At 54.8% G+C, this 22,978-nt stretch overlaps 3 protein-coding genes across 3 annotated transcripts; 1 reads left to right on the top strand and 2 right to left on the bottom strand.

Annotated features, from left to right (window-relative positions):
* Positions 1 to 68: 68 nt before the first annotated feature.
* CUNH14orf119 (chromosome unknown C14orf119 homolog) lies at positions 69 to 2,978 on the top strand. Its single transcript, XM_008710541.2, has 2 exons — positions 69 to 280; positions 1,657 to 2,978. Exon 2 carries the CDS (start codon positions 1,658 to 1,660, stop codon positions 2,084 to 2,086), a length of 429 nt encoding a protein of 142 aa, XP_008708763.1. The 5' UTR covers positions 69 to 280; position 1,657; the 3' UTR covers positions 2,087 to 2,978.
* Positions 2,979 to 3,020: 42 nt separating this feature from the next.
* On the bottom strand, positions 3,021 to 7,856 carry LMLN2 (leishmanolysin like peptidase 2). The gene is given in 14 exon segments (XM_040620728.1): positions 3,021 to 3,346; positions 3,860 to 4,039; positions 4,210 to 4,439; positions 4,658 to 4,930; positions 5,035 to 5,131; positions 5,213 to 5,282; positions 5,439 to 5,610; positions 5,686 to 5,831; positions 5,977 to 6,061; positions 6,269 to 6,394; positions 6,475 to 6,822; positions 7,095 to 7,146; positions 7,237 to 7,321; positions 7,449 to 7,856. Coding segments are annotated over 14 exon segments (2,376 nt in total). The 5' UTR covers positions 7,753 to 7,856; the 3' UTR covers positions 3,021 to 3,138.
* An 8,393-nt stretch (positions 7,857 to 16,249) lies between these two features.
* Positions 16,250 to 18,498, bottom strand: CEBPE (CCAAT enhancer binding protein epsilon). The gene is made up of 2 exons (XM_008710542.2): positions 17,373 to 18,498; positions 16,250 to 16,780 (listed from the first exon to the last, which is right to left on the bottom strand). The coding sequence occupies exons 1-2, from the start codon at positions 17,880 to 17,882 to the stop codon at positions 16,445 to 16,447; spliced, it is 846 nt and encodes a 281-aa protein (XP_008708764.2). The 5' UTR covers positions 17,883 to 18,498; the 3' UTR covers positions 16,250 to 16,444.
* Positions 18,499 to 22,978: the final 4,480 nt, after the last annotated feature.

Below are 22,978 nucleotides of genomic sequence, written 5' to 3' on the forward strand. Positions count from 1 at the left end.
TCAGAGCTCGGTTATTTTCGTCTTACCGAGGCTTTGAATCGAATGTGCTCGGAAGCCCTCGACTCTGGCATAACCAAAATCGGAGTTACTCGGCTATCTCCGAACCTAAGGCTGAGGCGCTGAGGCGCTTGGGTGTTTGGGGCTGGTCCGCGACCGGAAGTGCGTGGGCTGCCGGGCTGGCCCCGCTTAGGGTTTTCAGGAAACATGGAAGCGGCGGCGACAGTTGGAGTTTAAGCACTTTTGTGACGGTCTTCGGGTGCCCTGTGAGAGGAAAGGGGAGGTAAGCGGGGCAGAAATCCCTCTCTGGGCCGGGTCAGACTCGGTGTTTGCGGGTGACGGTAGTAGGGCACGCTTCCCGCTCTGCTACCGATACAGCTGCCGCCTCCCATCTGAATCCCCGCCACTCCCATCTAAGACTACGTTGCTCTCTGGGTCCTTGGAATGCCGGACTCCCTGGCCTCCAAAGTAGGCAAGTGGCAGCACCGTGTCTTTGGGCCCAGACCGTGAACTAATTCATAATCGTCGAACTTGAGTTTGCTCTGGAGGCCATGTCGCGCGACTCGGCGAAAGTTTTTCCTTACCCGAGTACGAGAATAAAGTTCCTTAGGAATTGCTGTGAAAAAGGCAATTTCCTTGGACTGTTTGGGTTTTGAACTGATGTTGATTGGTTAGGGGTTCCTTTCTTTGTCACTACAAATACTCCCAGCTTGCAGCAGAAGAAACGCAAACAGAAAATAGGTCATTGATAAGTAGTTTAAGGTTTTCATTGTTTGAGATTCAAACTGTGGAACTCGCGAAACCTATTCAGGTCGACTGACCTATTTGCATTACTAATGCAAATCAATGGCAGGGCATCAATAGGTATTTTACATTAAACCTTAAGGAAAACGTGCAGAGACATCTATTGTCAGACATCTACAGCAATATAACACTTGTTACACTGCTAAGCCACCAAACCGACTAGACTTTTTTCAGGCTTGAATAAACGTGGCTTCTCCCTATTTTCTCTTACTGTGTTATCTTATTTTGGGTCAGGCACCCTCACTTACTCTGCTCTTCAGTTTTTCCTGGTGCCTTAATGGAAATATAAGAAAGTAATGAATGTTACGAAGTTCTGGGCATATTTCAGAGGCTGTATGCACATTACAAAGAAAGCTCTTTCATCATGTATGATTTTTTTCTTTTTTTTTTTTTTTTCCTTTCTCTCTGTTGATAGGTCTGGAATGATTAACATATAGGCCCAGACCAGCTGCATGTACTGGATTAAAAAATGTGTACCTTTTTTCATTTTAAGCAAGATGAGATGCACCAACATTGCTCATTTTTTCTTTACTCACCCTGAAACATAGTAGACCGGAGAGAATAAGCAAGAAATATGTTGGTTATTTTTAGGTTTTTTATAAGAATAATGGGGAGAAGTAGTGGTTGGAGAGGGTGATAGGTTTGAAAAAGGAAGGTTGGCAAGTATGAAATGAAGTTATTCTTGAGTGACTTCTCTGAGGCAATTGGGTAATAACCTATATGAAGTACTCTGTAAACTGAATTGTTGAAAAGTAGTTTTATCTGTAGATGCTGATTGTGATAAGATTCCTTGTTGGGAACTTGTATTTTGGTTACTCTATCTAGAGAGTATATAACAGTGCTTTTATATTTCAGGATGCCACTGGAATCATCTTCCTCTTCGATGCCACTATCCTTCTCTTCTCCCTTACCCTCAGTACCGGACAGTATTACTAACTCTTCCCCTCCCCCAATGTCTTACATCACTTCCCAGGAGATGAAGTGTATTCTTCACTGGTTTGCCAGTTGGTCAGGTCCACAGCGTGAACGTTTCCTACAGGACCTGGTAGCTAAGGCAGTGCCAGGAAAGTTACAGCCACTGCTGGAAGGGCTGGAGCAGCTTAGTGTGTCTGGAGCAAACCGACCACCTTGTATCTTTGAGTGCCAGCTACGTCTTTGGGATCAGTGGTTTCGAGGTTGGGCTGAGCAGGAGCGCAATGAATTTGTCAGGCAGCTGGAAGTCAGTGAGCCAGACTTCGTGGCAAAGTTTTACCAGGCAGTGGCTGCTACGGCTGGTAAAGACTGATGGGCATTAAAATCAAAGAAGATAATCACAGCTGACGGAGCCGCAACTTTACTCTGAGAACTTCAAATATGTCACTTAAAGGTTTAGGGATGGTATCCTGGTCAGCTAACCAAACTTGTTGACCAGTACAGGCTTGATTATTTCTTTGGGGGTGGGGAGGGGCAGAGGGAGAGGGAGAGAGAGAATCTTAAGCAGGCTTCATGCCCAGCACCGACCCTGACATGGGGCTCAGTCTCACAACCCTGAGATCATGACCTGAGCCGAAATCAAGAGTTGGATGCTTACCCGACTGAGCCACCCAGGCACCCCAAGGCTTGGTTATTTCAACGTTAACAGCCTATCAACTGGATTGCTCGCATAAATGTTTCCCATCTAAGTAAATCCAGATCAGCAGTTTGCCTCCTAGCTTGCTCCTTTCTACATGTCAGACCCTCAAGAATTCCGTGGCTTCTTTTGCAAGTATAACCAGAAGAAACCTACACATTATAACTCAAGCATTTTGCTGGCCCACGGGGCTATAAAGTAGAGCCTTCCTGTTCCAGAAACAGGAGAGAAGGACAATAAAAGGTCATGTTTTTATAGTTTAATTGGATTCACATGGCTGGTTTCACTGCCCTTACCAGATTGTGGCATAATCGTGTGACCTTCTTACTATTAGCTTTCCTAGTGATGATTTTGTAAAATTATGGAAAAATCAGGAGAGGGAGATGATTAATTACTCCTTTCACACTGATGTATGTTTGAATGCAAATAGCAATGACTTCCTAGAGTATATGTGATATTCTTGGAGCTGGTAACAGATTCCTATAAGTTTGCTTGTGATATGAAATCAAGTGACACTTTATAGTTTGAAGGGTTTATTTTTTGTATCAAAATAAAGAATGAATCTTCAGAACCGTGTCTCTTGCTTTTTTTCATTACAAGGCTAGTACTGAGGTGATTCGTAGAGAAAGAGGCATTCTGAGAAAAGTAGAACTGAAGTGTAGACTTGCCATCCAGTTGTCTTCCAAGAAATAATCTGCCCTATCTACCCTGTCATGCTCTGGGTAACATCACACCTCCCTTATTCCTCCAGCTGGGCCCCTTGTGTCTTGCAGCTCTGGTGAATGGTGAGGGGCAGATGGTGCCACCCGAAGAGTAGCTCGTTTTTGATAGGCCACGGTTCCCAGTGCACCCACCACGATAAGCAGTGTTAGGCAGAGTCCCGTGGACAGTGCTAGATGGGTCACAGAGGGATTATGGGCCAAGGTAACCAGCAACCTAGGAACACAGAGGTAACACTTGGCTTGGAATAATGCCTAGGCTTAGTAGGTGAAGGGCTTCACCTTTATCCTAATACACAGAGCTCATGAAACCCTGCTTCATCCAGTCAATAAGCTACACAGGAAATCAGGAATATAGAACCTGAAAGTAGGAAAAAGACCAAGACCCAAGTCTCCCAGCAACTTAAGTTATTGGAAGGAGACCTAACTTGGCAGTGAGGGAAATGGTTTAAGGGAAGCGTTAGACTATGGTGTTTGGGTAACTGGACACAGTGCCCTGTTAGTACTTAAGGAAGGAAGAGGACTAGGATCCATATGTCCTAGAGATGGAGAACTCCCATTATTGTGGAGGGAAAGGTGTCCCATAGTGACAGATCTGAGGTGATCACGTTAGTTGTTTTCTGAAACAAATAATCCTGTGTAGGACCTACATACGAGTGAGTGTTGAATGCAATTTCAAACATCTGGACTCCAGGAATTTGAAAGAAGATGACTTGGGATATTATCATACCTGATGTGTCCTGTGGTAAAGATGGCTCCTCCATAATGTACTTCTAGGGGCTTCTTCTGGAGAGTCAGGGTCAGGGCCCTGTGCAGCATACCAACCGAAGGCCCTTGGCAGGCAGGGGGCTTGCCCATGTACACAGTGAACACCAGACTAGTGGTAATGGAGGGGTTGTGGAAATAGCACCTAGAGGGATATTTGGATCTCTTGAGGGAGGCAGAGTCCCTGGAAGAGTATATCTCCTGAAGCAGATACAGGCTTAGGAGCGGGACAAAGTCTTCAGAGGAGAGTTGTGAAGGAATCCACGTAAGCATTTCCCCTGGCCCACTGTATACATCCTCAGCCTGAACCTTTACCTGCCAGTGCTGCCTCTGCTCGCAAGAGCCTGGAGTACTGCTTCGGTCAGCCCGTCCAGCTCTTCCTTCGCCACCGAGTGGCCTGGGGGCCCAGCTAATTGTAAAGACAACTGGGATAACAGGTCTTGGGGCGGAAGCCTCACAGGTGGGGAAAGAACGGCACTGGTACCTTCATTGGTTTGACACAGCCGGCCCCGGGGACACAAGAGAAGGCCGGAGTACCCAGGTATCTGCCAGGAAATACATAGCAGGGTGTAGTTAGCACCTCAGTTGCTTGCTCAAGCCGTCCTTCCAAGAAAAAAGTACAATCTAGATCAGGGTCATGGACTCAGTGGGTACTTAGTAAAAAATGAAGAACATCGAAGTAGGTCGGATAGTACTACCGTATGCGCACTTTAAAACTTCCTTTTGCCAGTGTGCTATGTGGCTTTTCACTTACGACACCCACCTGAATAGCCTTTCCAGGAAGGCACGGGGCCCAGGGTGCTCCCTCTGCCCGCACCTTGTATGCTCCCCTCTCTGTGCATTGACGTAAGTAGCAGCGGCCGCTGAGCTCTGCTTCCTTCGGGTGCGGGATCTCAGAGGGGTGCCTGGTCTCGTCCTCACGGAGCGGTTGTGAAGTGAGGTTGGCAAGGAAGCAACGACTCTGGGAATGGTAAATTTCCCCGTGGGGGTTCTCTGCCCCAGGGGGGAGCCCGTTTTCCTTCTTCCAGCATTCACTCTGAAAGGCGGGGCAGGAGGCAGAGAAGTGTTTGCCAGGTGCCTTAGAAGTGGACTGCGCTCCGGGCGGCGCGCTCGGTTCATTCTGTTCTCCAGTCATCTCACCCCATTGGCCAAGGGCTTGTACATGCGGCAGCCTTCCAGCAGGGGGTCTGAGGAGCAGCTTCCCTTGTCCAGATGCAGGTAGTGGCAGCCCAGTCCGCTGTGTGAAAGGGACGGCCGCTGACCACCAGGGTCCCCGACAGCCGTACAGCCCCTCGCCCAAGCAGCACACATCACATACCTGCCAGTGCAGAAGAAGTCTGAGGAGCCCGCCCCACAGGTCGTGGGCAGACCAAATTCCAGGCCGGATCCTGCCGGAGAGACAGGAAGAGAAAGAGCGCTCCGAACAAATGAAGGCCCCAGCATCCCTCAGGGCCAGCTGTGCTCACGGCTTCGGTGACACCTCAGCGGCAGAAAATCCCTCCCAACCTCTCGCTGCCCCCGCTGCCATTCTCCCTGGTTCTCACCCTGGCCCCACAGCAGCTCCTCCGCAGCGCTGTGATTGACCCGGTACCATCCCGAATCTTCGAGGGCAGCGAGAGTGATGGGATCGAGTCGAGTGCGCCGGGCACCATCGAAGGTAGCAGTCATTATAGAGCCCTGGAGGAGTCGGGCCTCCCAGTGTGAAGACAAAGGGCCCTAGGGAGGAGGCAGCTGGTTGCCACCCAACCACTCCCTCTTCCTTCCAGCAGCTCCAGGGGTTCCCTTTCCCACCTCTTCTTCCAAGGGAACACCCGGTGAAGCCCCTGGCACTCCCAAGTGTTTGGCCAGGCTGTGGCTAACAGTTGGGGTGGTGAGAAGCAGCTGTCCCCACTTATCTCGCCTTGTCACTTGTTGCCTTGTAGAACAGTTCTCTCCAACTGAGCACAGAAAGGGAAGAAGGCAATATGAGGAGAGGAACCCTAGGAAGGGGGGAGCAGCGCTGGAAGGAAGGAGTCGGTGGGGTGGCAGTGATCCCCTCTCGTTGACATCACGAGAAAGCTTGCCCTCATTCCTCCCACTTACCGCTGGGTCCTGAGGGGCAATCCCGCCACTTCTTGAAGAGCTGTCCGGAGAAACCCAGAGCATGGAGCAATTCATGGAGTGTGACCTAAGGACAAAGGACTGCAGGGTGAGGCGGACGGGGACGGAGCAGATTGACCCGCCACCCAATAGCCCCTCTGCCTGATCAGCTGTTCCTAGAGTTGAGGCACCCTCTCCTCCATCCTGAGTGGATTCTTCTGCTTCACGGGAAGCCGAGGGACCTGCCCCCCTCCCCAACCGGTCCGCGCCTTCCTACTCATCATGCAGCAGTCACCATGACAATGTCACTATGGCTGAGGCTGCGGCTGGTGAGATGCTGGACACAGTAGACGATGGTACCGGCAAGGGGTCTGTCTTCCGAGTCCAGCTGGCAGCAGGCAGCATAGGCTATGACAGAGGGCTGTGGAGGGGCCAGGACAAGGTAGGGGTGGGAAGCAGGGAAGTGGGGGAACACAAAAGAAACCTTCCTGAACAACGGACTCCCAGGGAACTCAGCAGGGATAGTACGAAGGGATGGTTTGAAGAGGCTTAGCTCCCACCCAACACCCAAACTTCTTCAACATGACCAAGTGACCTCGAATAAGCATAATTTAATAAAAACTGCCTTTGTGCTCCCTCCTCCTTCCCGTGATATTTAAACTGAAGAGAGGCAGGACAGGGCAAAGGATTTGATTTGGGTCTCACCTCTCCATGGCACTTGGAAGTGTGGGCCACCCACACGTACAGGAGAAAATCAGTGTCCTGGACCCCGGGCCCATCTGGCTGGACCAGTTGTGGGGGACCCTGTTCTGGCCACAGTGCGTAGCCACGGAGATGGGCATCAGGGATCTGGCCGGGAGTGAAGTGTAGCATCTAGCTTAGCAGGTGAGGACAGTAGGAAACTGGGTACTGGGAGTGAGGAGCGGACAGTCTTTATCAGCATAAGGGCTCCTGCCACCTCCCCCACCCCAGGTCTCTAATTTAATAAATTGCCAGGGGGAGAAGGGGCTCAGGAACCTACATTTGCTAGGAAGCACATCAAGCAATTTTGGTGCTAATGGTCTTGGAGAAGTCTAGGCAGGCTAGAGATGTCAGATTCCCAAATCAGAAACTGGTCTTACCTTTGCCCCCAGGCAACTCTCTCCTTTGTACCCTGGGTTCAGGAGGCTGCACCTGCCAAGAGTGAACATCTGTAGGTGGGCTGGAGACATTTCTGGGTACCCTGAAGAGGTCGTATATACATTCTCAATGACATGAAGTCACCTGTGGTAGTTTGGGGTGTCTGGGTCCCCCCAGACAGCATGGCAGTACTGTGCAGGGTCTCGACTCAGAAGCAGGGGGCCTTGCACTGGAGGGACTTAGAAAGATGAGTGGTCAGTTTCACCTCAACATCTCAGAGTTCCTTTTCTCTAGTTGTCGTCCTCCCTAGCCCTCTACTCCTCAGCCCTCCCTGCCTCCTTCTGTTCCCTACTCACCTGCAAGGATTCCCTGGAGTTGCTGAGCAGCCTGCCTAGCTGCGGCCAGGGCCAGAGCTCGGGGTCCCCCTCTCATTCCGGCTCCCTCAGGATCCCAAGCTCCATCTGATACAGGGTCTTTGATACAGCAGGTTCGGATTCGCAGGGGTTGAGGATCACGGGAGCCAGGCAGGGTAAGGGTGGAAGAGCGGAGGTTTGGGGCAGGCTGGGAGAGATGGGGCCTGAGAAGGGTCACAGACTTCTGCGTCTCGTCATGCAGGCACCTGCTCGCGGCAGTCCCCAGCAGCAGCAGCAACAGCAACATCTTGCAAGTGTTTTTCCCTGACCTGCCCTGGATCCTGTCTTCTGCTCCCCTCTTCCCTGCCTCCCTTACTTCTGGCTTCCCTCTCTCTATCTCTCTCCATACCCTCTCCACCCCTTTTGCTTATTTTTTCAAGATTTGAAAGTTGTTGACTAAATCTACAGTTCCCGCCAGGAGGTTGGATGTGAACCACAAGGGCCAAAGCTGCCGCCTCCTGGGGGTGCCAGAGGTGGGGAGCTGTGTGAGTGAGTGACTGTGTGTGTGTGTGTGTGTGTGTGTGTGTGTGTGTGTGTGTGACGTGGCGGGGGTTGGGGGAGGCAGAGTTACTACTAAGGCCTCAACTGATCTTTCCAGAGAGGAGCCTGCCTTATTTAGGAATCTGTCATTCTAATTCCCCTTTCTGAGCAGACAGCCTTGGAACCTTCCCAGAACTAAAAAATCGGTGTTAACATAATGGTGTGCGTGGGGACGCTCTGTGCTTCATAGATGCCTACTTATCTCACTGGAGATGGGCAAACGAGGCTTCTGCACGGCCCTGGCCCCGCTCTCAGAACTGAGTGGGCTCTAACTAAACGGCTAGTCTTGCAGGCACCTTCTGCATCCGCGTAGGGCACTTAGTAGGTGCGCAGCAAATACACGTTGGCTGACCGACACCTCCTAGGAGAGGCTGTCGTGTTGGCTCCCTGGGGCTTCGCAGAGCCACATGTGGGCATGCTGGAAGGGAAAGTCACCTCTTAAAATGGACATTAATAGGATATGCTCAAGGAAGTTCTCACCCAGCTCTTGGAACTCCCTGTTTTCTCTGCTCACACTGTGCTTTCACATCCTGTTTCCCCTGCCTGGATACCCCTCCTTCCCTGCCTGCCTGGCCAATTCCTACCTTCCCTATAATTACACTGGGAAGCCTTTCTTACTTGACACCTTCTGCCCAAATTCCACACTTGCTGGGGGGGGCGGGAGGGAACCCTACTTCACAGGAGGTGCCTCTCCTCCCCCTCTCCTGCAGTAATCGTGGGCTTAGCGGCTCTCCCTTCCGGTCCTGCTCTCCTCCAAGGTCCTGCTCTCCTCCAAGGTCAGCCCGCTTCCCGGTAGCCACAGCGCTCGCTCGGCGTGGTCCCGAGGGCCCAGTCATCAGTGCGTGGATGAAGGAACAGAACCTGACCCCATTGCTTGACTTTTGAAGAAACGGGTCAGAGGTGAAATGCCATAAAGCAACCCAGCTAATTAGTTACAGACAGGACAAGAGTTTACAGAAGGCCTGCTGACTTCCCAGGGAGGCCGATTTTATACTTTGACGTACCAGACCTGTGGCTGGAACGACCAGTTACAAGGGAGGCAGCCAAACGCTGGAGCCAAACCAACTCTGCCGCTTTCCACTTGGTGACTCTAGCCCAATGCCTCCAGGTTCCCATCTGCAAAAGGGGGACGACTGTACTTCCCTGGCAAGATTGCTTGGAGGAGAAAGTAAAGACTTTTTAAGGGGCACCTGGGTGGCTCAGTCGGTTAAGTGTCAGGGTTGTGAGTTCAAGCCCCACATTGGGCTCCACGCTGGGCATGGCGCCTACTTAAAAAAAAGAAAAAAGATTTGTAAAGTGCTTAGAACAACACCTGGCTCCTGGTCAATACCAAGTCACATCAGCAGTTATATTCTATAGACACTTTCAACTCAGTGGAGAACGGCTCTGTTCTTGACGTGCGTACAATTCTTTAGGGGACTCTTGTTCTTTTCCTAAGACAAACCTTTTTCTCCACGTGTCAGACGCCCTCTTTTCCCTGGCTGGGCAGCCAGATCTGGGGAAAACCCGCTTGGTCACGATTGGCCCAAGGGGGTCGAGGTCTGTGTGGCTCTCCTCAGGTTTTCCCCGGCCCCGCTCAGCTGTCACTCCTAATGCTTTGCTGCCCCCTTGTGGCCGCGTCGAGGAGGGTGCGCCCGGCAGGGCTTCTTCCGAACTTCACACATGGGTGCAGAACTTCGTACCTTCCAGCAGAAAGAGCTCAAGAAACACCTCGTGTTTCTTCTGCTGGAATACCTCTTTCCTGCTTTTGCCTGGCCAATTCTTCCTCGTCTTTCCAGAGCCAGCTGAGAGGGTCTCTGCCTGCTGAGATTTTTTTCTTTACTCCCCCGGGGCAGAGGTGGTTTGCATCGCCTCTGTCCTCCAATAGCCATTCTTCCACATCTTTCAAGTAGCGCTTATTATATTCTCCAGACATTTATTTCTGTGCTTGTTCCCCTGCTAGACTGTGGGCAGGGGCTGAGTCTGGTTCGCCTGTGCCTCTTTGAAGAGGTGTTAAGTAGGCACAGAGGGATAATGGAGGTGGGAAGGTGGCTGGGAGAAAAAGAGAGGAGGTAAGGAGAGAGGGTGAGAATAACAGTTATTTGAGCATTCCCTTTGTGCCCAGATGTCTTGCGAGTGCTTTAGAATCATGTATTCTTTTTGGCCACCTTCCAGGGTAGGTATGATTATAATTACCCCAATTTTACAACCGAGGAACAGCAAAATTAGGCAGCGTGGGTCGGTGGTGAATGTGGGGTTTAAGCCACCGTGCTATCGTGTTCTCAGGTGCACAGCGTGGAGAGTAGAAAGAGGGGGGCGGGGAGAACAGGTGGAGACAGAAGGGAAGAAGGATTAGGAGACGATGAGGTGATGAGGCGTGGCAGAGGGCGGGGCAGACCGCAGCGCAGAAGGTGAAGAGGACAGGAGGGGACAAGGTGAGAAGAGGGTGCAGAGGGAGGACATTAGGGAGTGGGAGGGAGGGTGCTGAGGAGGAAGGGGAAGAGGTGGAGGCCAGCTAGGACGAGGACAGGGTGTGGGAGAGGATGGGGATGAGCAGAGCCCTCTTGGTGATGTCATCGTCCGTGTGGCTGCTCCATCCAGCACAGCCTCTCAGTGCCTTCGCTCAGCCATCTCGAACCTTCTCCGTTCGACCTCAGCAAGCCACTTCCAGGAGCCTTATCATCACCAGAAACTGCAGCACCTATGAAATAACTGAATCAAACATCACACTCTCTGATATGATCTCCTGTCCTCACGGTCTGTTTGCCCAAGTGGGTTCACTGCAGCTGTTCTAGGGGCTCCTGGAAGAACCGCCGGCCCTCCCTGTCTTTTCATCTTCCACCTTGGGTTCCAGGCTCTTCACCAAATCCCTCCTTCGAAAGCGCCCCCCACTCCCCCTCGCTGTCTGTCCCGTGCATCCTGCCTCCCAATGTTTGTCTTCTCCACACTGGCCCCGGCAGCTAAGGACCGCCGAGGGCAATCACCCCAGAGGACAGCCTGTGGTCACTCCGTGGTCATCATTGACCTCAGCGGGGCGCTCTTAAGTCAGCAATCTCAGTCCTCCTCCCTCTCTGCACCTGGGGTCTTGCACCTTAGAGCCTGCTCCTCAGAGCCTCGCGCTCAGTCACTGGCACTGAGCTCCTCGGTCCGGTGAAGACAGTCACGGGACAGAACACAGTCATGGGACAAAACGGACGCAGGCGCCGCCTGCTACCTCTGCCCTGTGCCTGTATCTGTGGCTGCTGCTGTCCCTTCTTTCTCCTTAGAGGACAGGAAATGTCCTCGTCCTTTGGGAGGTGGATTCCAGCAGAGGGAGATGTGGCCTCAGCCCCTCTCTGACTCGGTCTCTCCCCCAGCCTGTCAGTGACCAGGAGGGGCCTGTCTGGGGCCTTAGCATACATTTCTCTGTCTGCAGGGAACCCCTGCTCTTTGCCCGTCTGACTCCTCACCTTGCAGATGACTGCACGTTACTTCCTCAAAGAAGCCTTGCCCGACTTTCACCTTTACGTCAGGCACCCTTGTTAACATCCGTCCCAGTCACCCTTTACTTTTGCCACATAGCACTGCCCACTTAGAATGGTCAATTTATTTGTGGTGTTATGTGTCTGCCCCCCTCATGAATCTGTGAGCCCCACGAGGGCAGCGACTGCTCTCCCCGTATATTCTGTAGCTTCTATAACAAGCAAAGTGTCCAGCCTGGAGTAGGTGTTAGAAGTACTTTTTGAGCAAAAGCATACATGAATGGGCGTGGTGAGGAGACAGGAGGGATGTGAGTGGGGAGGAAGGGTGGGGGTGGAAGGTCCAAGGTGAGGAGAGCAGATGGCCAGTGTGGGGAGAGGGTGGTAATGAGGATAGGTGTGCAGAGGTGAGGTTAGCGATGGAGGGGAAAAGCGGGGAGGGGAGGACCAGGCCGAGAGGCATGTCTGCGCAGGGCCTGAGTGAGGCTGCCAGACCCTGAGTGGCTTCCCAGGAGCTCTGTCTCTTGGCCATGCTGCTTGAGAGGTTTGGAGGCCCAGCCCGTGGGCGGGGCTAGCCTTTATCTTGGGGCGCAGCCCTAACCTCAGATGGTGACAGAGCGGGAGCGAGCAGGGGTTTTGCAAACCGTCCCGATTGCAGCAGGCCAGCCGGCTCACTCTGGACGGCGGGTGGGGCCTGGGCTTATCTCCCGAGCGCAGCCCTAACCTCAGATGGTGACAGAGCGGGAGCGAGCAGGCGTTTTGCAAACCGTCCCGATTGCAGCAGGGTGGGATGGCCCGGCCGGGGGCAGCAGTGCTAGGTGTGGGGGGCCACGGAGGGTTGGGCAGTTTGGGGCCTCGGAGCGAAGTCTGGCTTGTGGGGCGTGGGGGATCCATTCGGTGTGCGGCTTACGTCTACCTACCTCCGATATCTGTTTCTAAACCCAAAGGGGAGGCCACAGCTCTGCAGGTGGGGCTCTCCCTGTTAGGAAACCTGCCTTTTCCCAAGTCCTAGGACTGGGAAGTCGGAAATGACAGCCAGTGGCAGCTATTTTCCTCGGAGAATACCCACCACGTCTGCAGTAGGTCGCCTCAGGGAATGTCTCCTGTGCCGGTGACGATTTTCGGGGACCAGGTCTGCTTATAGTTGCACTGACAGAGGCCAGTCAGGAGTCCCGTCCAAGCTGGACCATTCCCACTCGGGAGCAGCACAGGCTGAAAGGAGAGGTGTGCTTGCTGGGGGCCAGCGAGGGTGACAGGAAGTGACCGGCCTGTGGGAGAGGAGGCACACAGGCCCTCAGCCGGCCCTGGCTCTTGCTGCTTCAGCATCTCCTATACAGCCCCCTGCATCCCGTAGCCCCCTCCCTGGCTGGCACAGGGTAGGGGTGGAGGTGAAGAGGCCCCTTTCCACCCCCACAACCCCAACCGGGATCTTGCAACACTGGGATGGGGGCCCTGGGGGCCCAGGCGTGTGGCAATCCGTGGGGGGTGGGGTGGGGAGGTGTGCACCGAGCAGGGGAGCAGCTTTCACAAGCAGCCACTGCAGGACTGACCTTGGCTGGCTCACCTTGGGCAGCTTCCTCTCTCTTCCCGGTATCACCAAACAGCCTTCCTTCTCCGTGGCCGCTTCCCCAAGGCCTGAGATCCTGACTTTAAAGCTCAGCACTCTCATCCCGCTCAGCTCACGAGTGGAGTCTAAAGCAACGGGGATGCACGTGTGTGCTCTTTGGACCTTGATTTGCTGGTGTCTTAAAGTCACCGTGTCCTGAGGACTAGCGCCTTGGGGCTCCTTCTGCCTCTTCTTTCCCTGCAGCAACTCTCCTGTGGGGGTGGGGGTGAGCGGGAGAAGGGGCTTGGGTGCTGGAAGCTTGCTCTCTGTCCCATATCGGTTTCTTAGGGACTGAGCTCTCCAGCAGAGGGAATGGAAAAAAAGTTCTTGGCAATTCCGTTCTAGATGGAGGAAGGCATTTTCTCATCTATCCTTCCTATTCAGCCAGCCTCACTTGGCTTTCTTTCTTTTTCTTGATCATCAGACCTCTTAGGCCTCCCCCCCAACTTGGCACACCTGCCTCGTCCTTGAAATTTGTTAGGTTTCAACTTCAATGTCACCTCCTCAGAGAAGCCTTCCTTGACCACCCCAGCTAACGTAACCTCCCTTCCTGCTCGTTTATTTGGTTTCCCTGAATGGAGTAATTAATGAATTTACTGAAGGTGTTTGTAGAGGCGTGAAGGAACGGGACTGAGGGAAAGCTGCGAGGAATGACGAAGGAGCCAGCTAGCTGCCGCGGGCTCCATTACAGCCCCCGGGGGCCATAAGGGCGGGATCCTCTGAGAGAGGGCAGTGGAGGGTGCCCATCCCCCTACAGGGGAGAGTTGGGGGATAAGCACTCGACTTTACCCTCCGTGCAACGGCCCGTCAGGGGTCAAGGGGATCTAAAGGGCAAAGGAAGACGCCCAGTGCACTTGCTTGTTGCTTTTTTCTTCCCGCCCATTCAGCTAAGAGCTGGGTCTCTCTTGGTCACCATGGTGTTCTTGACACCTGGCAAGGGCCCGACACAGGCAAGATGCTCTACAAATAGTCGTTGGATACGTTACTTTGGCCCACACCAGTTGAGGTAAGGTTAAAAGCCGCATTCAGAAAGTGTGACTTCTGGCTACCTGTCTCCTCCCTGGGACGTGATCTGCCAGAGATTTGGGGACATGCTCGTGGTCATGCAGGGACTAGGCATGCTCTTTTCTCACGGTGGGGCAGTGACACTTCTCCGGCCCTGGTTCCAGGCCCCCCACCCCAAGGAGCTGCAGGATTATAGGGGGCTGGGAGGAGACCCAGTTCCGAGTGATGGGAAAGCAGCTCAGTGTTGACGCAGAACCAGCCTAGGTCCCATCACCCAGAACCTTGAAAATAAGTCAAGGGGCAGTGGTCTTGAGCCGAGAGGAGGAAATCCGGAGGTTGAGTCATTTACCCTGTTCTGTACAAACCCCCCTTATGCAACCCCATCCCCCTGGGCTAGAAGGTCGGTGTGGGATTCTCCCGGGCATCCATGGAGACTGGCACCTCCCCCTTATGAATGCAGGAGGCCCTATGGGTCAGGGAATTATCCATCTAGAGGTTCAGATCTACCGGCCCCGACCAGGTCTGGGACAGTAGGATCCAGGGACAGGTGTAGGAGAGGGTGCCTGAGGGACACAGAGGCAAAGGCAGGGAGGGACCGAGTGCTGGGTGAGGCAGGCGTGGTGCACACGGATGCCCAAGATGCAGGAAGTCTCTGCTGCTGGGGATGTGGAAATGGGGGGAAGGGTGGGAGAGAGAGGATACTGGGAGAATCCCGTCTCTCCCCCTCTCAGAAGGTTATTCCTTGATACCTAACTCGGGCTTTCTCAGCAGGGGCCTGCAGATCATTGGTGGTTTAGGAGAGACTGCGCCCGTGCTGTCTCCTGTTTCTGAGTCCGCCCACAATCCCTGCTTGCTTACTGAATGGGGCCGGCAGGCCCACCCTGTGCTGTGTGCCTCTGTGGGGAGCGTGTTCATGGCCTAGAGACAGGTGCCATGTGCTGACACAGCAAAGGGACGGAGAGAGCTTCAGGACAATGTCTCTTATCCCCTTGGGCCCTCAGCTGCTTTATCTGTAAGATGTGGCTCACGCTATCTTGCTCGTCTGAGGCCAAAGCCCACCAGACGATCTCTTGAGGTCTCTTCCAGCACCTCTTGAGATCCGTGATTTTTTTTGGAGCTATTTTTGGTTCTGCCTCTAAGGAACAAGTGTAACTCTGGCTAAGCCCCATTCCCCCCTGAGGCCTCAGTTTCCTCACCTGCAAAGTGAGAAGTTTAGATGAGATCTTGAGTTCCTTTCAGTTCTAGCCAGATGGAATAATAATGACTATTCACTTTACCATGTGCCAGACCATGTTTGTCTATGAACATAACAACACTGTGAGGTGGGTAGTAATACAGCCCCCATAGTGCAGACAGGGAAACTGAGGCACACAGCGAGGTAACTGGTTTGGGTCACACAGCTAGTAAAAACCGGAGGGAGACTCAGACGGAGGCCCTTGGGCTAGAGTTCTATGAAAGAGAAAACGCTTCGCACGAGGGGTTTCGCTGGCCGAGGCAGATTTTCCCCCTCATTATCAACTTTCTCCTGTTCACACAGGTCTCGAGGCCTTTCCCAACGGAGTCCTCCCCCAAGCACTCAGATTCTAGTGCTATGGGGAACCCCAGTCCCAGGGAGTGAGGGACAATGGGGAGTGGGTGGGAGCCATGGGGGGATGTCAGCCTGGTGGCCTCAAGTTGTGGAAATTGAGAGAAGGGGTCGAGTCCAGGATTCAGAGTTAGGGGACCCTAAATATGGCAGAGCCATCTGGAAGCTGACGGGAGCTCCCAGACCTATATTTCAAGGTGCTGGGGTCAGCAGGCCTAGGCATAAGGGACTGGGTGGCACTGGGATCTCCCCACAAGCCACAGAACTCTGTTAGGGAAGTCTCCAGAGGTGCTTCCGGTCCTGTGGGGTTGTGGGGATGGGGTGCCTTCATCATCCAGAAGGATAGAGCGGGCTGGGGTGGGGGCAGGGGGAGAGAGGAGCAGAGTGACAGACACACAGCCTGGCTGTGTGGTGTGTTGTTGGGGGAGTGTATCTGTGTTCTTGGATATTCATTTGGGCATGAAGCCAAGAGGTATGCAAACCCAGTCACACGCATTCCCGCCCTTGAAGCCCCCATGTCACACATGCACAGCCCCCCCCCACGCCCAGGCCCAGTGTGCAGGCCCATTACTGAGTCATAGTGCAATTTTATTCAGCCACCGAATCATTATGCTGGGGTCCACCCTCCTCCCTTGCCACCCGCTGCCATTTGTCCATGGTCTCTGTCTCAGGCTTGGCCTGTGAGGGGCTCTAGAGCCCCAGCAGGGTAGGGATCCCCAGGTCAGGTGGGCTGGGGGGGGCCGGTGCCACAGTCTGCCAGCCGGGCTCAGCTGCAGCCCCCCACACCCTTGATGAGGTTGGCGGCCTCGGGGATCTGGCGGAAGAGGTTTCGCAGGGTGTCCAGCTCCTGGGTCAGCTGCTCCACACGACTGCGGAGGCGCTCGTTCTCTGCCATGTATTCCAGCACCTTCTGCTGCGTCTCCAGGATGCGCCTCTTGGCCTTGTCACGGCTCTTGCGCACGGCGATGTTGTTCCGCTCCCGGCGCAGCCGGTACTCCAGGCTGTCCTTGTTCACCGCCTTCTTGCCTTTGTGCGAGGGGCCAGCTGGGGATGGCGCCTTGAGGAGGGGGCTGCAGGGGGGTGCGGCGGCGGCCACAGGGGCCTGGAAGGAAAGGCACGGAGGGACGAGAAGTGAGGACTGGCCAGGAGGCTGAGTGGAGGCGGGCAGGAATCCCAGCAGCCCCGGCACGCTTGGCCTGCAAAGAGATACGGGACCCAGAGCCAGCTCGGGCCTCCCAGTAAAAGCAGCCGTTGCCCTGCCACCTGCCGAGAGTCCCCTGCTCTGACCCAAACCGCCTTTCATATTCCCACACGGTCTGAGGACACCTTCCTTCAATCTCTCTGGAGTCTCTAGTCCTCTGATCGGCAGGCATTTCCTTTTCTAGAAGCAGGCGGCAGAGAAACAAGAGGAAGGGGCTGCTGGGCCCTGAGGTCTGGGCAGGTCAGCGGGCCACAGGGCTGCAGGACACCCTGGATCCCAGCCCCATGGTGGGGCTCAGGATGACAATGAGCTGACAGCGAAGCAAAGAGGGGTCATGGTGGGGTGGTGAGCACAGAGGGTTTGGGGGTGGTTGGGTCTCACAGAGCAACACCAAACACGGACTCATTCGCGCAAGCAGGAGCCAGAGTCCCCCACCGGCACAGGCCTCCCTCCAGCCCCTGGGTGGCAGGTGCGAGCGTGGGCCTGCTCTTACCTTGAGGACGCGCAGGGGCTGGCTGGGCGCTGCCAGGGCCGGGGGCAGGTGCATGGCCGTCTGCCCGCAGTGTGCTACTTGGTACTGCAGGGCATTGTAGCCGCCGCGGCCGGCCCCTCGGCTGCCCTCCGGCCCCCGGGGCTCCTCCTTCACGGCCACAGCCCTGGGGTCGTAGCTCCCGGGGCTGCTGTAGATGCCGGGCCCCAAGGCCTTCCTGTCAGGGCCGAAGGTATGTGGGGGGTAGGCGAAGGGCCGCGGGTCAGGCGGCAGGTAGTGGGGGAAGGCAGGGGTTCCAGGCCCCTTAAGGCCTCGGGCCTCGGGTGCCGGCTTCACAGCGAAGAGGTCGGAGAGGAGCTGTTCCTCCCCAGACTCGATGTAGGCCGAGAGGTCGATGGAGGCCTCATGCTCACACATGTCCCCCAGCTCCCCGGGCCCCGCTCGGCCCCCTGAGAACTCGAGTGGCTGCTGGCCAGCCCGGGGCTCACACTCGTAGTAGGTCCCGTGGGACATGGCCGGCCCGCCCCCCTCGGCTCCCCGCCCCTGCCGCCCTGCTCTTGGGGCACCCTCTGGGATGCTCTGCCTGCCCTCTCCCTATCTCCCCCTGCCCTAGATCTGCCCTAGACCTGCCCTCTCCGCTCTCCTCTGTCACCCACTCCTGCGTGGCCTCTCTCCTCCCTCTGCTGTTTCCTTTTCCTTCCTCTGTAGTCAATGCCTCTTTTCTCTTCCCTTTTTTCCCCCTCTCTCCCTGGGGTGACTCAGGGAGGGGCAGGGCGCACCCCGGAGGGAGGGATGCAGAGCTCAGAGAAATGGGGCCCCTGGTCTATTTAGCAGTTGGGAGCACTCTTTGGGTAGGGTCCAAGCCGGGGTTCTGAGGTGCCTGGGAGCTGATGCTTCTGGGAATGCCTCCCCCCTCCCTCTTGAGTCCAAGGGATTCCAGAGTCCTCGCTGAGGGCAGCACCTCACTCTGAGTGTCCTCCTCCCTCCGACTTCCAAAAAGTTCTGTGCAGAATGAGGTGCCAAGTCAGAATGAACCGAGAAAACCCTCTTACAGCGCCGACCCCCAGCCCGATCAGAGCTCCTCCCTTGAAATGCCTCCCCCTCTGTCCCCCGCAAGGCTGGGCTCCACCTACCCCCAGGGGCAGCCGGTTCCTTTTGTAGCCCCACCCCCAGGGCATTCTTTTGGGTGCAGGCCAGGGGGCGTTGTTTGAGGGGGTTATAGCGATAGGTTCGGGGACCAAGCCCTGCACTGGGTCCTGTGGTGCAGAGCACGCCCGTTTGCTAGGTTTTTGTGCAATAGCCCAAACCCTCTGGTGCCTCTAGCCGTGGGTGGCCCCAGCAGCCTGGCACTGCTGCTGACTGCCAAGGCTTGGCTGAGGCATCTGCTCAGGACGTGGGCCCCGTGCCCCAGGCCCAGGCAGGCCGCTGCCCCAGGAGCCGCCAGCCGCTCTTCTCTGGCAGCTTCAGTGCTGTCTCTTCCAGCTGCCCTGCGCTGCCGGAGCCCCAGGCTGGCACTCTGCCCCCTGCTCTAGTCCTGGGGCTCTGCCCTGTTTCCTGTGCCTCGGGGCCGCAGGGCTCAGGCGCTCGCTGCAGCTCGGTTTGCTGTCTTTCCTTCTGCATGGCCGTTCTCTGACCTCGGTGCGTGTCTCTCGGGTCCACTTCCTCTTGTGAGGCTTGAGAAGCCTTCTCTTGTCATCACCTCTTCCTGGGACTGTTTCAGGGTCTCCGGGAGAAGCCCGCGCTCGGCACTTTGGGTCTCATGCTGGGCCCCCTTTCCCTTCCCTTTTCTTTTTCCTCTGGGAACTCCCCACTCTCTCCTGGTAGAGGAGCTACTGTGGCTCTGATTTTACCTTGAGTTTCACCTATAGAAGGGACTATAGGTCCAGAAAAGGAAAGGACACAGAAATGTGTCTCTGCCTCTTTGATCACGGGCAAATGCTGGGAGCACCCCATAGAGGCCAGAAGGTTTAATAAGTAGGGTATTAATAATAATTAATTATAATAAACCCAGGGCCAGGCCACAGTGGGGGCAAATGCAGAGCGGATATGGGGGGCACTGAACGCTAAAATGAAGTATGCAGATGCAGACAGGGCCGCCTTCACGTCCTGCTAGTTACCTCTCTCGTTAGTGTCTTCCTTCCTCCCTCGCTCCCCACCACCCCACCTGACCCCAGGAGCTTTCTGTTCAATTTGAGGGACTTCGCCTGGGGAGATCTGTGTGCATCACGGAGACAGATCTCAGGGACCAGACGGGAAGGTTTCCATCTCATCTGTCTTTGAAAGGACCTTGTGTCAAACAGGTACCAGAGCTGAACTACTCCAGTTTGGCAGGAGTGCTTCTGTTGACCACCAGGCGGCAATATCGGCCCAGAGTTCGGGACTAGAGGGGCTGCTGTGGTCAGGCAACCGATGGACGGCAGGGGGCAGCCTTCCACAGCCCTGGCAAGGGCAGGACCCTGCTGGGCCTCCAGAAGAACGAAGGGGAATCATGGCGGGGTGGGGGCTTGCAGTGCAGTTACTGGGAGAGTGGGCAGGCTGAGAGGACTGGGGCCAGGGCCTTGTCTCAATGAGGAGAAATTCTAGTCCTCTCTGACTTTGAAGTAGTGGTGGTGATGGTTAAGGCCTGGCATTTTCTGGCGTTATGCCTTTTTTGGTCATTGAAACAGTCACTTTTCCATGCTGACCGTTTCCTGTGAGTGAAGTAGAAAAGGAAGCAAGACCGAGGGCATTTTATCTCCCCCTTCTGAAGGAGGGAAACAAGGCTGAAAGGCCGAACGGCCCAAGGTCAGGCAAGGATGCAGCATTGATCTTGGGGGAAGGGGCAGTGGGCTAGTTCTCGAAACCCCCATGCAAGAAGGGATAGAGAAAGGGGGAGCTGTGTGACTCAGAGAGCCCTGTTTGCCCTCAGTCAGCCACCGGGGTGGGGGGAGGGGAAGACTGCGTCAGTAGTCAGTAGGAGTGAACGGGGTGCCGGAGGAAGCAGGGAAGTGTGCAAATAGAGCCGGCAGGAAATGAGAAAGGCTGGGGCCGCGGGGAGATAAGTGATCTCAGTCCCTCACCTCCCAGGCTCGTGGCTGACGTTGCTGGAGTACTGACATCACGTTTCCCAGTAACTGAGGGGTTTGGTGGGGGCAGGCGTCATTCTGGATGTCTGGGCAGGGGAAGAGGAGGGACTGGACAGGAGCAGGGGTGGGGAGGGCAGTGCCAGACAAGAGCTGGGGGATTCTTGGGTTCCGTGGAGCTGCTCAGGAGTGGAAAGGAGCCCTCCCTGGTCAGCACGCTCTTTTCCTCCTTGCTGCTCCAGTTGCTACTGTTTGCATTAAACCAGAACAACGCAGGTGCATTATCTCAGTGCCTTTGGAACAGGCCTCGGTGTAAAGGTCACCTCCTTCACCGGTCCTTCCAACAGGGAGTCAGCCAAGCCTGGCCCAGCGGTGAAGTGTTAGAGAGACCCGGGCTTACATCCTGCCTCTGTCACTTCCCAGTTTGGTGACTTCGGGCAAGTTATTTAATCTTACTTGTAAAATGGCAGTAGTAACTTCTACTTCGTTGGATTGCTTAATGAAACCTCGAATGAGAGTGTATAGAGATCTACTGGTCTCAGTAAATGTTGCCTTCCCACCGCCCTTCCACCACCTCCCGTGGCTTGTCTGGGTGTCCCAGGCAGACACACTATCTGCAGCCTCATCTGAGGCCTCAGTTTGACAGGCATTTTGGGGCACGTAAGTGCCAGGCCCTGCGCAGGCTCTGGGGATCTGGCAGATTCTGCGCCTGCCTGCCACAGCTCGAGGCCCACCCGAGTGGCCAGTGAGCCGTGCGTATGCGCCAGGAGCCTTCTTGCCTTGTTTCCCTCGTAGACTATTTGCTCCTTGAGAGTAGGGTCAGATCCATTTTTTGGACCTCTTCAGCTGTGGTGACCATACTGCTTGAATTAAAATAAAGGAAAGTTGGCTTGTCAAGTACGAGTATTTTTATGGAGACAATGGAACAAAGTATTTGGAATTTGTGCTGACTCGGAAAATTCAGGAATAAGTTTGCTATTCTCACAGTACATAGCGAACTCCTTGGATACAGTGGTTATAAGGTGTGTGTGTGACTAACAAATGAATGCTTATGCAGCTATGATTTTGGTGACCCCCCAAATTCCCTAAGGTCAGAGCATCTGAATTCCTACCATTAAAGTGACTGACAGGGTTAAGACAGGGGAAAGGCCCAGGTTAAACATAAATGCCTGTTGCTCTGGAGGAGACCCACATTTGGCCATTGACCAGGTTAAAATGATCAGCACGTGTCACTTAAGGGGGGGAGGGGGCTGGTCGTGGTCGTGGTGGTGGTGGTGGTGATGGTGGATAGGAACGAGTGTCTCCACAGAGCGAGAGGGGTTTGGGGAGGGCCGGACTTCTTGGAATGGGGCAACATGGAGAACACGCTGGCAGCCCATGGAAAGGAAAAGTTTATGTGTTGGGGAAGAGGGGGTTCAAAAGGGTGGATTTGAGACCTGGAGAACAGCCTCTTGCATAAGACTGGCCTCTGCCCGGTTTTGCCCTCCACTGGGGACAACCTTGGGCTGAGAGATTGAGGAACCTTTGAGATTAGGTTCAACCCTCTTTTTTTTTTTTCTTTTCTCCAAAAGTGCTAAATAGGTTAAGTGACTTGCCCAAGGACACACAGCTGTTCAGTGGCTGCTGACCTGGAACTTAGAGCCAAGCATCTGTGCCCTGTGACTGGCGCGCCTCCAGCCTCAGTCTAGAAAAATGCCAGCCACAGTTGAGAAGTGTTGGGACCCGGCCAGGACTGGGAGTGGAGGCATCTTGCCTGCCTGTGTCCTCGCGTGTCCCAGATGGTGGAGGATAATGTCTTAACGGCAGCTGGGAGGGCTGCCCGCAAAGGAGGCACTCCAAGCAAGGACTGGGTCTAATCCCATCAACTTCCTCCAGCAATTAACCCAAATCACCCGGGGACAGGTCCCAACCGCACTGCTTCCTCCTTTGTCCTCACTCAAAAGCCTTCCTAGTCCTCTGACGAGACACGGTCCTCTCACTCCGCTTGGTGCAGCTGAGGGGACCCCGCCTCACCTCCTCGTCCCTCCTGTCAGGCCCCTTGGATCTGGCTGGCTGCTTTCCTAAGTCGCCCTGGCATCTCTCCACAGGCTCAGCCCATCCCTTCCTTTCCCATTTGGTGCCAGCTGTCCCAGTGCCAGAAGCCTTTGCTGACCAGACCTTGGAGAACCACTCTGCCTTTGTTCTGCCCCTCAGCCTAGTGCTGTCTGTCACCGACCTTCCTGCTCGGGCGGTGCTGAGGCTCTTCCCAGCTAGTCTGCAGGCTCTCCACGCAGTGCACAGAGAATGAACACTTTGTGACTTCACTGAAGAAATGAGAAAGTTTTTGGTTCAAAATGAGAGGTAGTTACCCCGCCTCCCCCCCCCCCGCAAATGTGAGATAGTTGTTTGAGTGCGCTGGCACCGGGTCCCTGGGACAGAGCAAGGGCCTTGGGGAATGCCATCCTGGAAGGAACCTGGCAACCAAAGACCTCCTGACGAAGATAGGAAATGCCTGGGGACTCTGTCTTAGAAGATCATTGAATTATTACCACCGACAACTTCATTTCC

The sequence above is a fragment of the Ursus maritimus genome, unplaced genomic scaffold (assembly GCF_017311325.1).
Source record: "Ursus maritimus isolate PB19 unplaced genomic scaffold, ASM1731132v1 scaffold_36, whole genome shotgun sequence".
Lineage (NCBI taxonomy): Eukaryota > Metazoa > Chordata > Mammalia > Carnivora > Ursidae > Ursus > Ursus maritimus.